This window comes from Salmo trutta, chromosome 36 (assembly GCF_901001165.1).
Source record: "Salmo trutta chromosome 36, fSalTru1.1, whole genome shotgun sequence".
Classification (NCBI taxonomy): domain Eukaryota; kingdom Metazoa; phylum Chordata; class Actinopteri; order Salmoniformes; family Salmonidae; genus Salmo; species Salmo trutta.
This window is the reverse complement of record NC_042992.1, coordinates 34,313,171-34,331,197: the sequence shown is the minus strand read 5'-3', so window position 1 is coordinate 34,331,197 and position 18,027 is coordinate 34,313,171. Positions and strand designations below refer to the sequence as shown.

At 41.5% G+C, this 18,027-nt stretch overlaps 1 protein-coding gene across 3 annotated transcripts; it reads left to right on the top strand.

The window, feature by feature from the left end:
- Positions 1 to 1,130: 1,130 nt before the first annotated feature.
- On the top strand, positions 1,131 to 16,993 carry shisa7b (shisa family member 7). Of its 3 annotated transcripts, none has more exons than XM_029736010.1 (6): positions 1,131 to 1,607; positions 4,206 to 7,990; positions 8,286 to 8,440; positions 8,747 to 8,812; positions 11,826 to 12,026; positions 12,626 to 16,993. In XM_029736010.1, exons 2-6 carry the CDS (start codon positions 7,248 to 7,250, stop codon positions 13,486 to 13,488), a joined length of 2,028 nt encoding a protein of 675 aa, XP_029591870.1. In that variant the 5' UTR covers positions 1,131 to 1,607; positions 4,206 to 7,247; the 3' UTR covers positions 13,489 to 16,993. The 3 variants fall into 3 exon arrangements, with proteins under 3 accessions (XP_029591870.1, XP_029591869.1, XP_029591871.1); XM_029736009.1 differs by having other exon boundaries at positions 1,131 to 2,079; XM_029736011.1 differs by lacking the exon at positions 8,747 to 8,812 and having other exon boundaries at positions 1,131 to 2,079.
- The last annotated feature ends 1,034 nt before the right edge of the window (positions 16,994 to 18,027 follow it).

The window sequence follows — 18,027 nt, the reverse complement described above, 5'->3', positions numbered from 1 at the left end:
CATACTCTGTATTCCAGTATCATTTTGGCACCAACAGGCTCTTGTAATGCCATCAAGGACTAGCCAAACATGTCTCTTTTTTTTAATCTAAGAGTAATACTACTAAACAACATGTTGTAACACATTGCCATTGTGAGGTGCAGTCACTCAACACTAACACCCTGTCAGCTTCATATGGGTGGGCTTGCCCATTGACTGTGTAGATACCCCTGAGAATTCTCCATTTCCTGTTCAGGTGGGGAGCATTTCCTGTGGCTGGTTCACAGGGGTTCTCATTTAGCCTATCCTCAAATGGCTTTTATGGAGTGAAAAGTGAGTCTCTGGACATTTCAATCAGATGCAATTTGCTAAGCTTTCTGTCAGCAATTACCTTTGTTGTTAAAATGACTATTTCCATATTTGTTAGCCTTTTGGAGACAGTATTGATTATGTGTTTGGTTAATTCATTGATATATTGACGTTCAGAGTAATCACTGGTGAGAGGTGGTGATTTGGACAGTTGACTAACCCTGGCTCAAAGAGCCACCATGTGCCATGTTATAGAAGACCATTTGTGTGGCCCCAGACACCATGCAGTCCTGCTCCTGTTCTGGTACAATGACTGATATAGCTGTCTCTGTCACATAATAATGCTTTCCCCAATGGTGGACTTTATGGGAGCCTTTGATGCATATTATTTTCTAATCGTCTCTGTTCGGTTCTATTTTAAGTAGCCTACAGGGTACTGTCATTTATGTCAACTGAGGAAGGCATGCCTGAGAGATTTTGGAAACAGTTTGTGTGACAATTTGAAGTTAGTGAATGGGGCAATGACTCGGGAAGAAGGAAACAAGCATCTACTAATTTCCATCAAATTAATAATTAGCTGAAATACAGGGACACGGTTGTCAAGGAAACTAATGTCACTGCATTATCATAGACTCTTCCCTCTCATATATTCCCCAAGAAACGCTGTAAAGCAGTGTAATTTTCCCCCCATCACTCTGCTAGTGTTTTAGGAGTTAAACATTCCATTGTTAATTGCAATGAGCTTTGTTCGGCACATTGAATAGACAAATTGGCCCTTTTGAAGGTGTCTGAGTGTTCGCTCTTGTTGCATGCGTTTAAACTATTCCATTCCATCCCCGGTTGTAAACCAATGGTTCCTGGAGAAAAATATCTCATTGGGAATAAAGTGTGTCACCGATTGGTAGATACTTTAGCCCACTTAACAAATGGAAACGTAGACAAATACCCTATTGGCCAATCAATGAATGAACACCTAGTGTGGCGGACCTTTGTGAAAGCAATCACTTTTTGCGAATTTCATCAACGCGGTAGAACCTATTTAGCAAAGGGGGAGCGCATTGAGGATTATAGTCACCGCTAAAAGGAAATTGCCATATGTGATGGTGTAAATTATAGCAGAAAATATATTTTCAGACGCGCTCCCTCTCGTTTTTTTTTAAATTATCGTGGCATTTTATATGTATATTCAGAGAAAAATGTCTTTCGAGACCAATTAATGTCATCCTCACCTGGAATTACAATGAGAATGTAGGCATGGTCAATTATTTTCCGGGAATCACAAAGATCCAACGTTGGTGAATGGACAACTAAGACAACCGGTAAAGCTATCTTTTGAACACTTTTTAAGAACAAAATCTGATTCATTTTCTCCTCTTTGCATAACTTCAAAGCTTGAAACGGATTTCCACAACCTCATTCGACTGGATAGATTAACATGATTCTCGCAATTTAGGATGGAAGTAAATTATTAATTGAGTGCAGATTTTCTCCTATTTCTATAACAATTATTTTGACCATAAGACATACAATTTGGGTGTAATTTGAAAGAGACGAGCGCATACGCCTGTGAACTCCAATCTATGCGCTTTTATTGTGATGCAGCATAGTGCAGGGCCATTTTTGATCAATGCATATATGCATTCTTTTATTGGCATCAATCTGCAACAATTGATGTGCGGCAATAGTTGTTCCTAGTTTCATTTCAAATAAACATGGTGACGGGTCTGACGGCCGCATCTAAATAAGGATCATCATCGTATTGCCATTCTGAATACAACCAGCGACACATAGGTAAGACGTTCCTTCATTTTGTTTCTGTTTAGTGCTGCAACATTGCCCAATGAAACGTGCACGTGAACAAGTATCGCTCTTTGCGCCTCGACCACCATAACATACCCTCCCATTTTGTGTCTGTCTTGTCCGTTTCCCCCCATAAATTAAGTCCCCTAGCATCAATGGAAAATGGAAGTGTGTGAATTGGCCTATACCACACTATACCACAACGCCACATGAATGCAAATTTCGACACACCAACCGTGCTATAATGTTCATGGTCGCTCATGTGCAGAAGCCTGAATGGATATGGTTTTGCTTTGACAACATTGTCACATAGTCACCTGTTTGCTGCCCAAAACCTCAGCTGTGGGAGTCTTGTCCATATATAATCTCCCACAAATAGTCTGTAGACTAAGCTCAATGAATGCTTCATGATATGGCACATTGAGACACAGCCACAATAGTTCAATAATTGGGCAGTTATACTATATTATGGCATTTCCCAGTATTAAAGGTAATTATCGTTCACTATCAAGGGAGTCAGTAATAGGTCTACGGTAATTACGTTGCTTCCATAATTCATGATGTCTTGTCTTCGGAGGCCTATGAATGCTGACACCTAATTACAAAGGCTCACTGTCCTAGTGCACTGCCTTAAGAACCAGCATGCTTCAGTTCAGAGAAAGGCAGGGAGAATAGGTCAGCTGGGGGATGGATGGACGGCGGGAGGGATGGATGGAGCAGTGAGGTGGACAAACATCTGACACTGAGCATCATGGGAGGAGGAGGGCGAGATAGATGGAGAGATCTTTGGTAAAGGAGAAGAGGTGAAGCAAAGCCCATTTGTACAACGAATTGCATTGATAAGACAATAGACGTGTATATATATGTATATAGAGAGCACAGTGGAGGACAGTGTTGCTCATTCACTTTCTTTCCCTCTCTCGTTCAATGCTGCAGTGCTATTCTGAGAGAGCCTGCTCCAGCCCACTCACTGGCAGAGAGAGAGGGAGGGAGGGAGGGAGGGAGGGAAGTGGGAGCGAGGGGGTCAGTGTGGTGCTAACACGCTGTGTGTCAGCGTTTACACTGTCTCTTTAAGACCTGTGCTCGGCAGGGCCAGGCATCAGCAGATGCTCAGGCAGCATATATGTTGGGAATGCTCTGTTCCATATGCACCCGAACAGACTCATAAACATCTCACCATTTGTGGCCAGGCCGAGACGTGTGTCTGTCGAAACGATGTGTTTTCCTGGAAAGCTTCACATTCGAGGAGATCAGCTGTCGTCAGTAGCTTCTTAATTGCTGCATCAAGGAGACATAAGGGAAATGGACCCCAGGGCAGTCACTGATTTGAAAGGCACCCGTAACTTTCCAGCACAAGAGACTTCACTTTTAGGGCCCCAACACAGCATCGCTCCCTGTTTTCCTCTTCTCATCTCGACAGGATACTCCCATTCAGGGCAACCCCCCCACTCTGCTCACATCTGTGGCTTCTCCGCTCCTTTCTCTCCTCTCGAGGCCTAGTCTTTACCATGAAACCTAATCTTCTCCCCTGACACTCGTCTCTCGGTGTCAGCACTATCCACATGGTGTCTCTCATCATCATCTCCCATCTAGCTGTTTTTGTTGAAGTGAAAACATGTCTATTCTCTCAAAGTTGATGTTAATGTAGTGTGATCTCGCAGGTCCTTATCTAACAAAGGAATGTATGAGAGGATGGTTCTCAGGTGTCTATGATTGGGATATTCAAGGTCCGGTGTGAAAGGACGAGCTTTTCCGAATCGTATTCTGTTACAGTTTTGTTGACAGTATGATGATTCGAATAAATTCAATTGTTGCTTTTAAATTAACGAATTAATGCAACATGCATTGTCATTTTTACAACATGGATATCACGTAATCTGAAATATGAATCGATTTAGCCAAACAGAGTGAATGTTAGTACTTGCTAATTACTGCTTATTTCAGTTATTAGACAACTGTTTATGTAGGTGTAATCATGTATGCTTGTTCAATATTGGTATTACCAGTGCTTTTGTATGTCTTGTAGCTAACTCTCCTAGAATAGAAACATTTTGGCTAAACTGTGGACTAAGAAAATGTTATCCATTGATCAGCTTGCTCTCTTCTTCTTATTGCAGTGTCAATTGAGAAATAAAGAAATAAAGAAGTCGAAGAAATTTGAAAAGGGCAAAGAACAAAAATAACCTCAAACCTGGATTACATCATCATCACTCTTGGCCAGGTGGAACAACTAGGGGGATGTTCTACCCTGTTTTTGATCCAGCGGGTGTTTACTAATTACAACGGCCTTTCTACATCCCTTTTTTTTCGTTTTCTTTCTTTTTGGGGGGGATTTTGGACCTTCATTTGCACAGACTGTTTTTCTTTGTTCCCTGTTTTGTTTTCAAGAGAGACCAAAACCAGTGCCAAACGAACTGCGCCAAGAAAAAAGCAAAATATCGACAACAACAAAGCTATCAAAAAGTCACATTTTTCATTCATACCTGATTCAATATCAAAATACACATTTTTAATTAGTCTCCCTAACACATAAAATAGACATTTCAGATCCCTATTACATCAAAATAGCATTGAAGCTCATAGCATACATAAACGCAAAACATATGAATGAAAAAGTAGTTAGAACCACATTGTGGAGAGTTAGCCTAATGCCTGCAGAGAGGTGTTAAACGCACATTCCCTTTCCGACGTCAGTGTTCAAAAAAAAAAACCTGCTCCTATAGTCTTTCAGATTTGGATGAATAGTGCATTATTGGTTCAAAGTGCTTTATAACCAAATCTTTAATGGATGGCCTGCATTTGTTTGTAGTGCGTTAGCTGGAACATGGTAAGCAGTGGTATCTTACAAATTTACTCGGGCTGTGACAGCTCGGCCCCAGAGCGATCAATCCAACTGGGCTTTGACTGACTGATGGGCAACACAAGTCACATATAACAAGATCAATTGACCTTGCTGCTATTTTGTCGCTCCTTTGCTTATCCATCGCTCCTCGATTTTTTAAACTTATTTTCTGTCAGAATCTCTCCAGCATTCTCCCATACAGCGCGTGTAGGCACGCCACATTAAACAATTTGAAAAGTCCCCATTTTCCTTTTAACCCGAATGATATTCAAACCCTTGTGTTCTCTTTTCTCAAAACATGCAACACAGCCCCTGAGCGTATTCATGTTGTCTGTCAAAAGAGATAAACTTCAACACTTACTAAAGAAACAATTAAGCCATATTATACCTGCCATACTATGACTAAACATTTTGAACTATCATCTCACTATGTTTAATATTTCTTTGTACTGACAACATCTCATATATTGACTTTCAACTATAGGTACGCTGATACATTCAGGGATACAGTGAAGAGATTATATGATACTAGGATACCATTTCCATTTTATTTATAAGAAAATAGCTTATAAAGCTATTCACATTAGATTGTTCTACGTTTCTTTCTTAGGTCACAATTACTATGTATCTGTAGTCATCAGCCCAGGTTAGGTTAGGCTGGAAAGTGACCATTTCATAGTGTACGTTTCCTCCACATATTCTGCATTGAACGAATGAATCCAGACATTTTCATGTCTGTTCTGTGGGCGGAGCCGCGCTGTCCTGCCAGAACCGGGCCCAAGCCCACCTTCGTTCTATTCTGTTGGGCCGAGTTAAACTCAGAGCAGAGACACTCACGCAAGGGGATCAAACGCACATAGATCCTTAGCCCCGTTTCGTCTCTCCTTCCCTTTCTCACATTTTCCTAATTCATCAAACAATTGTTGTACGATCTCCGGCTGCCTTTATTCATTTTGTCCACCACTCACTGTGTTATATCTTCGTTTTCCCTTTCTCACTAAGTTAGGTGTGAATTGTGTGGTCCCAGTCTGTCTCAACTATATATGCTGCTTGGTACAATTCTGCAGTACCCACTTTCACCGGACCTCGTGACAGGCCTTAGTGATTGGTCCTTGTCTCATAGTGCAAAACTTGTAGACTTTCAACCGCTGTATTTGAGTCCGAATTAAGAATCTCAAATCTCTCTGAATAATATTTCCTCAATTGACCACCCAACCTCTATTTCCTTTCCCTAAATATTCTAAGAGTTTATTCGTGAACAAATAGAAAGTTCAGTGCAGAAGAAATTTCCCTAGCAAGCTAATACTGTTAATAAACAGTGCCAGATCTGTTCAAGCACATTTATTGATATGATGAATTACAGACACCTAAAGCTGCCAGCAAAATGTTTACAATTCACGCAAAGAGCTAGAAATGGATTTTGACTAAAGTGTCACAGAAAGGTTTGTGGGTCAAATACCTACAACAGATAACTGATGTGCCAATTCCAGTGACAATACGATTAAGCGTAGGTGAAAAGTACTCAAATAAAGGTTACATGCAACGCTAATGTTTACAGAGTACACCTTCCCTTCGAAGAGGATTCGTTAGCTACATTATTCATAACTTTGTACCATAGGTCAGTTCAGTTCAAAAGACTCAGAAGGGTTTGAAACGTTTACACATCGATTTTGTTTACAAGACAATACTGCCTATCACAAAGAAAGACTTGCCATTTTAGTGAGGTCTGCACATTAGAGACCACACAATTATCAAGAAACTCCAATCATTTTTCTTACCATTCCATAAAACAACACTTGGTTGACTGGTGTTTACAATCTATACATTTTCCAGCATCCTTATAATTCTGTTTTGTTTTTGTGTGCTAAGTTGAAGTTGTCGAGACAAACTTCAAATAGTCCTTTCACAAGTATAGCCATAATATAGGCCTAAAACATAGAAACATATAACCTCTGAGTTTACATAAGCTGCTTAGGAACAATAATAGATTTGTATTGAGAGCTTGAGAGATATGTTTACATAAATACATACAAGTTACATGCCACACATATTGCTTGAACAAACAAAATAATCACTCAACTAAGTGAAAACCTCCACATTATTGTATGTAATGTACATGGAAGCACTAACAAAGGATTAGTTTACCGTATTTAAGTTGAAACCTTGAGTGTAAGCTTTTAATATTTTTACACTTAACACGTAAGTGAAATTCAAAGAAGAAAGGAGAGGAGAACACTATCCCTCTTGGAGGAGGACCTTCATATTTGAACTCTTGACGGGCCTTTTATTTTTTGAATTGGCTCAGAAACGCCGAAAAATGAGTCCTAGAACCTACAAAAAGATGTTCAGCACCTCCCTCATATTTTTCCTTGTGTCCGGCCTCGTCCTTTCCGCCGTGACCATCACCACAGAGCGCCGCTCATCCAACGGCGGCCCCAGCGGCGCCACCCTGTTCCTTCTCACCGGTTTTGGGAACAAACCGATGCCGCCGCCCCCGGGGGGGCCAAAGGTGGCGCCTAAAGCGGCTGAAATGGAGGACGCTCAGGACAGTGAGCCGAAAGAACCCGAAACGCTCCCAAAGCCCCTCCCCCAAATCAAGCTCCCTCAGAACATGACGGCAGCTGACGCCCTCAAACCTCCGCTGGGGGCCGCCCAGGTGGCTCCACCCCCCCGGCGCCTGGTGGATGTGGACGTGTGCCGGGCCTACTACGACGTCATGGGCCAGTTGGACAACACTTTCAACTGCTCCAAGGGGACCTACATCTACTGCTGCGGCACCTGCCACTACCGCTACTGTTGTGACCACCAGCGTAGCCGCCTGGACCAGGAGTCGTGCAACAACTACAACTCCCCCGGGTGGCTCGACACACCGCTGACGAACACCCCGCCGCCGGGGAACCGGGGTGACCCAGACTCGGAGCAGCTGCAGCAGCAGAGCAACAGCACGGCGTACGTGATTGGCGGGGTGATCTCCTTCACCCTAGTGGTGGCAGTGGGCGTCAAGGTGGCCTTCCACAAGATATCCCGACGACCCCGGAACAGAGACATCAACATGCCCAGGTGAGAAAAGAATGGAGAAGTGTCTCTGAATAGAAGATCAGTAAGGAGTGTCTGAAAATGACCTTATGGGTGTACGTGGATCTGTCAGCGGGTTGTAGTCTTAAATTCAGCACATTACTGAGTTTCACTAAGGTCACAAGCCACAGACCAAAGGGGTGATGAAACTGAACCACAATCAATGCACAAGTAACACATTTACATTGGATACTACATTATTATATATTTTCTATTCGACTCTCTCGCCCTTGTCTATGATTTTTCATTCCCCTCCTCTCTTCTCTCCTTTTTCTCCCAGAGCCCTGGTGGACATCCTACGGAGCCAGGCCAGCCCAGTCCAACAGGGGGAGAGGAACAACAGCACCGTCCTTACCACCGCCACCACCGGCGACATCCTCGGTCGTCCCCCCAAGAACCTCTACACCCCGGTGCTCCAGAGCAAAGACAACCGCAGTGAGTGACGCCATAGAAAGCATGGGACAACAACAACACTGTGATGACAATGTTATAACACTGTTAGTATAATAACACTGCTATTACGTTGAAATACTGTACTAGCCTGTTTTCAGATATATGAACCATTACAGTGATGATGGTGGACAGCGGTGGCGGATGCAATAGCCTAGTAATGCTGACTGTATGGGGTCACGTTCGACATACTCGCACTCTTAAACACGCTCATGTAATCCCACAGCGCACACACCACCACACACGCATACGAGTGGCAGTACCATCAGTGTTCGCTGTGCTCTCTTGCAGTTGGCAACTTGCACCACAATTTTATCCAGGTGTCTGGTTCCAGTCCCAAACACTCGGCCACTATGGGTAAGCCGAACTATCTAACACAGCCGGCGGGTGTGTGAGTTGGCCTCATGAAACGTCTGTCTGGTGTTATATATGTACCATTGGGTGTGTTTCCTTAACACAGTCGCTGTTTTCTTAACACAGTCGCCGTTTCACTACTCCCACTCATTCTGTGTGTCACCCTCGTGAGTGTCTCAGCATGCACTATGTACTGTATCCGTTTGTATTGTAAGCGTGCTTACGTACACTGTGGGCCTTGGCTTGAGTGAAGTCAGTGTGTTACTGCACTTACCGAAGCCTGCGCGTGTTACTCCACAGTGGTTAATGTCTCCCGTGTGCTCGCTCAGTGGTTATAAAGACATTATTGTACACAGTCAATGACCAAAGCGTCAGACAATCATCTTGGCTTGTTTTATATATTAGCTCAAGGGACCTTTGTAATAGTCGTCCTAGAATGACTTGAAAATGTACAAATGACAAATTGGCAGCAATTCTTTAAGACAAATTATTTGTGAGGAACTGGCACGTTTCGTCAATTGTATATGTACCGTTAAATGTAAGGCCGTTTTAAATGTACTTATACATGTTGGCCCATTATTAATGTAGCTACCTACCTTATGTGTGTTAGGTCCTTGTAAATGTACTCATATATACAGTGCCTTCGGAAAGTATTCAAATCCATTGACTTTTTCCACATTTTGCTACGTTACAGCATTATTCTAAAATGGATTAAATTAAAATAAAAAATCCTCAGCAATCTACACACAATACTCCATAATGACAAAGTGAAAACAGGTTGAGAAATTTTAGCTAATTTATTTCTTATAAAAAATAGACATACCTTATTTACATAAGTATTCAGACCCTTTGCAATGAGACTCGAAATTGAGCTCAGGTACATCCTGTTTCCATTGATTGGAGTCCACCTGTGGTAAATTCAATTGATTAGACATGATTTGGAAAGACACACACCTGTCTATATAAGGTCCCATAGTTGACCGTGCATGTCAGAGCAAAAACCAAGCCATGAGGATGAAGGAATTGTCCATAGAGCTCTGAGATAGGATTGTGTCGAGGCACAGATCTGGGGAAGGGTACCAAAACATTTCTGCAGCATTGAAGGTCCCCAAGAACACAGTGGCCTCCATAATTCTTAAATGGAAGAAGTTTGGAACCACCAAGACTCTTCCGAGAGCTGGTCGTCCGGCCAAACTGAGCAATCAGGGGAGAAGGGCCTTGGTCAGGGAGGTGACCAAGAACCCGATGGTCACTCTGACAGAGTTCTAGAGTTCCTCTGTGGAGATGGGAGAACCTTCCAGAAGGACAACCATCTCTGCAGCACTCCACCAATCAGGCCTTTCAAAATCATGTCCATTCAATTCAATTTACCACAAGTGGACTCCAATCAAGTTGTAGAAACATCTCAAGGATGATCAATGGAAACAGGATGCACCTGAGCTCAACTTCGAGTCTCATAGCAAAGGGTCTGAATACTTATGTAAATAAAGTATTTCTGTTGTTTTTTTTCTTCATTAATATCAACGATTTCTAAAAACCTGTTTTTGCTTTGTCATTATGGCATATTGTGTGTAGATTGCTGAGGAGTTTATTTTATCTATTTTAGAACAAGGCTGTAACGTAACATAATAGGGAAAAAGTCAAAGGGTCTGAGTACCTTCCGAAGGAACTGTATGTTAGGTCCTTAACTAATGTACTCATATATTATGTTAACATGTCATTCTAAATGTAGCCCTATATACTGTATGTGTTACGTCCTTAACTAATGTCCTCATATATATTATGTTAACATGTCGTTCTAAATGTAGCCCTATATACTGTATGTGTTAGGTCCTTAACTAATGTACTCATATATATTATGTTAACATGTCAATCTAAATGTAGCCCTATATACTGTATGTGTTACGTCCTTAACTAATGTACTCGTATATATTATGTTAACATGTCAATCTAAATTCTAGCCCTATATACTGTATGTGTTAGGTCCTTAACTAATGTACTCGTATATATTATGTTAACATGTCATTCTAAATGTAGCCCTATATACTGTATGTGTTACGTCCTTAATTAATGTCCTCATATATATTATGTTAACATGTCAATCTAAATGTAGCCCTATATACTGTATGTTAGGTCCTTAACGAATGTACTCGTATATATTATGTTAACATGTCATTCTAAATGTAGCCCTATATACTGTATGTGTTAGGTCCTTAACGAATGTCCTCGTATATATTATGTTAACATGTCATTCTAAATGTAGCCCTATATACTGTATGTGTTACGTCCTTAATTAATGTCCTCATATATATTATGTTAACATGTCATTCTAAATGTAGCCCTATATACTGTATGTGTTAGGTCCTTAACTAATGTACTCGTATATATTATGTTAACATGTCATTCTAAATGTAGCCCTATATACTGTATGTGTTAGGTCCTTAATTAATGTCCTCCTATATATTATGTTAACATGTCGTTCTAAATGTAGCCCTATATACTGTATGTGTTAGGTCCTTAACTAATGTACTCATAAATATTATGTTAACATGTCATTCTAAATGTAGCCCTATATACTGTATGTGTTAGGTCCTTAACTAATGTACTCATATATATTATGTTAACATGTCATTCTAAATGTAGCCCTATATACTGTATGTGTTAGGTCCTTAACTAATGTACTCGTATATATTATGTTAACATGTCATTCTAAATGTAGCCCTATATACTGTATGTGTTAGGTCCCTGGTTAATGTACTCATAAATATTATGTTAACATGTCAATCTAAATGTAGCCCTATATACTGTATGTGTTAGGTCCCTGGTTAATGTACTCATAAATATTATGTTAACATGTCAATCTAAATGTAGCCCTATATACTGTATGTGTTAGGTCCCTGGTTAATGTACTCATAAATATTATGCTAACATGTCAATCTAAATGTAGCCCTATATACTGTATGTGTTAGGTCCCTGGTTAATGCTCCCCTATGTCTTCCTCCTCTTCCTCTTCCAGAGCGCGTGCCCCGCATGAACAACGCCCAGCTAGCCTCCACGGGGACCCTCCTCACCAGCAAGCACAACAACAGCTCCGGCCTGCACTTGCACCCACAGCCCCCTTTCTCGCACTCCTTCCACAACCTGGCCCAGCTACCCCCCTCCTACGAGGCGGCCATGAAACCTGAGATCAACCGCTACAGCTCCCTGAAGAAGCTCGGTGAGGAGGGGAGCGATGGGGGAGGGGCAGTGGGGTGGGGGCCGGAGAGAGGGCTGGATGTCTGGATGGCAGCCGCTGCTGGGAGGAAGGCGACTGGAGGCGGTGGCTAGAGAGAGCTCCAGAGATGTGTGTGTGTGTGTGTGTGTGTGTGTGTGTGTGTGTGTGTGTGTGTGTGTGTGTGTGTGTGTGTGTGTGTGTGTGGAAGAAGGCAGAACAGGCGAGAGAGGCAGCAGCCGATGATGTGCGTCAGATGTATTACCTTTCGATGTGCCTTAATGTAGGCTGCTATAGTCTATAGAAAGGGCGTCGATAAAGGCTTGTTTGTCTCGAATGGGTGCCCCTGAAAGCTAGATTATATGGAGGATGTATTGGGGGATTGTAACGGTTGCCTAAAGGTCACATTTAAATTGGCTCTCAGGGAGCTCAGTCCAAGGAAAGTCTTTAAAGAGGAAGGGGTTCTAAGGGAGAGAAATGTTGAACACTTTGTTTCACCTTATAATTAATGAATTTCACTAACTGTCATTTCAACATTTCTTTCTTTCATCATCCCTATTTTTTATTTTTTTTACTCAACCCCCCCTCCCCCTCCCAAAAAACAGAGAAGGATCTGGACGACTACTCTGGCTACTACACATCAAAGCGACGGCCTAACAACGCCCCTCCGTCATTCCACTCCTCCCAGCACCACCTCCACTGGGGCGGTGACTACACCCTCGGAGCCAGGGGCACCCTCCCCTTCCACTCCTCCCGGCCACGGATTCACGTGCCCACATCCACCCCCAACCCCTACCCTCTGCCAGCCCAGTCGTTGGGGTACCAGCCTGCCTTCGACAAGCCCCCGCGGAGGGTCATGTCCCAGGACCAGCTCCTGGCGCTTGGTGAGGGCAACACCCTCTCCAGACTCTCCAAGAACCAGCAGCATCAGTACTACAAGGCTATGACCACCAGCAAGAGCTCCACCTCACAGACGCTTCGCAAGTCCCACGAGAGACTCCTAGTCTCGCCCGACCGTCTGGAGGAGAGGATGGTGGGCATGGGCATGCCAGGGTTGGGCGGTATGGTGGGTATGGGGGGCATGGGTGACTTTGGGGGGATGGGGGTTCCGACCATGGGATGCCTCAGCCACAAAGCCCAATCACAGCAGAACGTCTGCGTCACACCCTCGCTGGACCGACATCACATGATCAAGATGAACTCCCACCCCACATCGGGCCACGAGCTGGAGATGAGCGTGGTGGGCCATCCGGCAGGAAGCTGGGGGGACCCTCATGGGCACGGCTCAGGGGCCGGGGTAGGACCAGGGAGCGGGGCGGGGACCATCGGGGGCCACAACGCACGGAGGATGGCATTCGCCACCAAGAGGCAGAACACCATCGAACAGCTCCAATACATCCCTGGGGGAGGAGGAGGGGGAGGGGGCCAGACATTGAGAACGGCTAGTAAGAACGAGGTGACCGTGTGAGAGAGTAGAGACAACGTAGAAGGAATGATGAAGGTCGCGTTGAGAATGTTCGAGCTGAAAGTGTTCACACAGAAAGAAGAGAAGAAGGAAAGGTCAATTGGGGGCATGATGGAGAGAAAGGTGAATAGAAGGAGAAACAAGAAGAGAGACATGGGCAAGCTGATGAGAGGATAGTGCGTCCCATCAACCGCCTCAGATGAGTGTGTTGAAGGCCAGAGAAGGAAAGACGTGAGAGAAGAGTGGATGCCATTGTTACCTGTTGCTAGGAAACACAGAAAAGGGCAATGATAGAAAGAACCATTGAGAAAAATTGAATTATTAGAGAGAATTTTGAATGAAGCCCATTGATTTGATTCTTGGGAAAGAGAATATTCAGCCATATTGTTGAGGAGGGAGAAAGAATAAGGGCCATGTATAGAGCAAAAAATGAACAATTTCAAAAAGTTTTTTGTGCAATTGAAAAAGGATCCTAGGACATGATGACTTTTACTTGTGGATCCTGCTTGGGTCAAAATTCTTCAATGGTTATTGAGTTGTCGTGAAGCCTTTAGCTGCTCTGACAGAGAACAAACCTGTCTTTGAATCTGAACAAACACAGATGTCAATGGAGTATAGAACAATGTGATGGTTGTTTGACTTTTGTAAAAAAAATACAAGACTGTAAATTGTTTTGTTTTTTGTAAAAGAATAAAGCCCCGTTGGACAGTATGTATATTCTGTGTATATATGCTATAGCCTGATGACTGAATGGCTGACACTTAGTGGACATTTGAGTTGCCAATCGTCACTTACCTAATTTTTGATTGGAAGACTTGAAAATAGACAGATTTGGAGTACTGTTGCTACATACCACAATCTAACACTACAGCCATAACTTAGTCTGCAGACATTTTGTATAAGGTCATGTATAAGTTAATCTCTTGATTATGGCTGAATTTTCTCAGTTATTATTATAATGATTTGACACAAACATCACTTTGCTGAATCACCTTTGCACCCTCGCCTGATTGGCTGGCTGGTCGATGTGACGGCTGTCACTCCCAAAGAGACATACGTCACTCATGAGCATTTCCACGGCAATGGTCAGTCCCTTCACAGCTCTGAGGTCAGTTTCCAAACTGTGGAGCTGATTCCAGTTACATTTATAGTCACACAGAAATTCTTTGACACTGTTATTCGACACACAATGTCAGTCATTGTTTTTAAGGAGATAAAAGAAAAAAAGATGACAAAACTGTTGACCACATAAGATGAGAATGAAAGCTCAGTGAAGTTGTGTTAAATTCGAGGGACACTGCCATACAGAGTGGCTAATGCAAAGGCTTTGTTTAGCCATACTTGCCCATGGGTCTGCCCCTTAAAACAATCCCCAAAACCAGTCAAGCTCCTGCTCCATTGATGATACTTTCAGAGCTGTTTACCACAGATTGTGAGGTAATAAATTGATTTGTCAGTAGTTAATATACACTACTCACAGTCTTCTCTGAATTCCACATATTATTACTGTTTCTGAAACTCCAGCTGTTCACAATATTTGGAGACAGGTTGGAAAGGTGGAACAGGGAACAATGGACGCTTAACACCAAGGGCTATTCTGAAAACTCTTTGTGTGTTTGTGGTCTGTACTTTGTTGGCTTTTTAATTTTTCTGTGTCAATATTGGAGACAGTTTGTGCAACACTGCAGAAATGACAGACACATTTTGTAAGTGTGAAGAAAACAGTCAATTCTGCAAAGCTACTTTGTGCCCTTGTGAGGTTGACATTGAGTGTGACAAAAAGCCAATCATACCATCGTTTTTTTTACATTGCAGGGGTGGAGTTGGACATGTCATATTTTTGTACATTTGCAAAAGTAACATTTTTATTTTTGTGTGTGTTTCACAGTTATCTGGTTATAAGATGGAAGATGTGGTTGTTACTGTCCATTTTTAAAAGGGTTGGACTCTCCACTTTGATTGAAAGGATAAGGAGACCATTGTATTTACTTCAAATCTTTGTATAGTATTTCGGCTCTCCCCTTTAACAAAAGACAAAAATTGATTGATGGAACTTTCAGACAACGTTTTGAAAACTATGATATGTGTTTGTGTGTTTATAGTCATGATTATGTTTACTATAGATTTACTCGTATTATTATTATCAACATGATTATTAGTTACCCCTATTGATTTTTTTATTCTCTGTGAAGCTCAATGTTTCCTGGATTTTGAATATTGAACTTCCTAGTGGATATTAACCTTTGTATTCTTGACGGAAAAACCCCCAGATGCAATCAAAGTAAAAAGACAAACCCGCATGAAGATGTCAAAGCCAGTGTTGATGATGTCATAGTGCTGACTTATGATGTCATGGCGTGTATGTCTAATGTACATGCGTCTGTATTTGCTGTGTGTGTATTTCAATGTCTTTTCAGGAATGATGAATCTCACATTTGATCTGACTTGGGATATTAACAAGTAAGACAATTGTGTTTTTCTAAAAATCCACAAACTATTTAAAACCCAAGGCTATGATCTTATTATTCATATTGGCTTTTTGGATTCAAAAGCCTAATATCACAAAGGACATGCATCACAGCTTTCCTTGTAAAGCTACATTCACCAAAGCAAATATAACAAAAAAAATGTTTCTCAAATTTAAAGTTGTAGAGCAAAAGCTATAAAATTACATTGTTAACATTTTTGGTAAAAATTTGTGCATTTCGTTATAAGATTACATTTATGTAACCGGAATATCACTCTTTTCAAGAACTTTACTCTTTATTGTAAAGAATGGGGATTTTGCTAGGATAGTTTGGAGAATGTATTGTGGCTTGCCTTGTTGTTTGACATGATTTTGGATAACCAGTTATAGGACTAGAATGGCCCAATGATTTTTACAGAGAGGAAACGTCAGATTCCATAACTAGAATCTTGTTAAACTAAAATGAAGAAAGGCTAAATATATTTATGTCACACGAAGATTCAGTTATATTTTCAATGTATGTTTTTAGTGTACATTTGGAGGTATACTGATGTTGTGATTATGTTTTAGTTGAGTACGTCCTCATTAATCTGTGTGCCTGTAAATGTACTGTTGATTAATGTGTGTGTGTGTGTGTGTGTGTGTGTGTGTGTGTGTGTGTGTGTGTGTGTGTGTGTAGGTAAGAGGGAGGTTGTGGTATAAAATGTTTGTTTTTGTGTGTGGCTCGTGGGGCGACAGTTAGTGGCGTGGGGTTTTTTAGATGGAAGGAGGTGTGAGTAAGCATGAGACAGCTTCATTGGCCCCTAATTGTATTGCGGGGTGAGGAGGAGGCGGGGCTGCATTGTATCCCCCAAGTAATTTGGCATACCTCAGAAAAATGTATAGGGATTCATCTAATACATAATCCCCATGTCTGTTTCCAAGAATATTAAGTGAAGCTCTTACAAGCGTGCAACCCTTATTTTGGTTATTGGTCAATTCTCGCATTTGTAGAATCGTACTGTTCAATTGTTAATAACAATAAAAAAATATCCACAATGACTCATTTTTTGTCCACTGGGTTATTGGTGTTGATCAAATCAACACAAGTTATGATTGTGATTGTTCGATTCAAATCACTTTGGCTTTTTGTCTTAAGGTTGGACTGACTGATCAATGATGGATAGGAAACACACAAAGACAGACAGAAGATAGACAGACAAACAGGCAAACCGACAGGCAGATTGTCCCTCCCTTTATCCTTCCTAATCTCTGATCAGATATAAATGAACAGGTGATGCTGCAGCTATGTGACGGTGCGGAGCCCTGTCTTCACCTGTCCTAAAGTTAGGTCAGCAATTACGGGAGAGAAAATTAATTTTCAAACGTGCAATCTGCTAAATGTACTGCTGTTCAATATAATGTAAATTAATTATATGTATTTATTCTTAAATAATACAATTTATCAAATGCCTCACGAATTGAATAGCCCACAATTGACTTACCCCATCATAACGCAAAATAATTTTGTAACAATGCCTTTGTAAAGAAACAAACATGTATTGCTTAAAAATATGTCGATTTCATGGACTGTAAAAGCTTGCATCCATATCTCCTTGAATTTGACAGTGGTTTCATTTATCCAGCCCCATAGCAAATCAAGTGGCAGGGTTAGATTGTGCCTTTAAAGTATTTAAACTGGCTGTAAATTCTGAAAATGGCCCTATAATTACACTCTACTCATTTACTTAAAATTCCAGGAATATAAAACTCTCTGGGCCAAATGCTCTGAACTAATTATTTCTAATTGCTTTACCTCACATATGTGATGCACATCTGTTAAGTGTCTAGTAATATGTGAGCCACTTTGATATTGTTCTCTTAACCTTTCTTATACCAAAACATGAAGTCATTTGTTCTTTTTTCCCCCATTGTCACCCTTGTGGATTCAGTATGAATGATGTCAGTATGAGCACACATGGAAACTAATCTGGCAATATTTCCTTTCAAAAATGTATTCACTCTATTTCCTAGACTAAAAATGTATTTGAATATAATAAAGTTGCTGTTTTCTAATGCATAATTCAACTAAATAA

Coding starts and splice junctions, on each gene's coding strand:
- shisa7b (XM_029736010.1), top strand. CDS start 7,248: ATGAGTCCTAGAACCTACAAAAAGATGTTCAGCACCTCCCTCATATTT. Junction 7,991..8,285: donor AGAGACATCAACATGCCCAG/GTGAGAAAAGAA, acceptor TTTTTCTCCCAG/AGCCCTGGTGGACATCCTAC. Junction 8,813..11,825: donor CAAACACTCGGCCACTATGG/GTAAGCCGAACT, acceptor TTCCTCTTCCAG/AGCGCGTGCCCCGCATGAAC.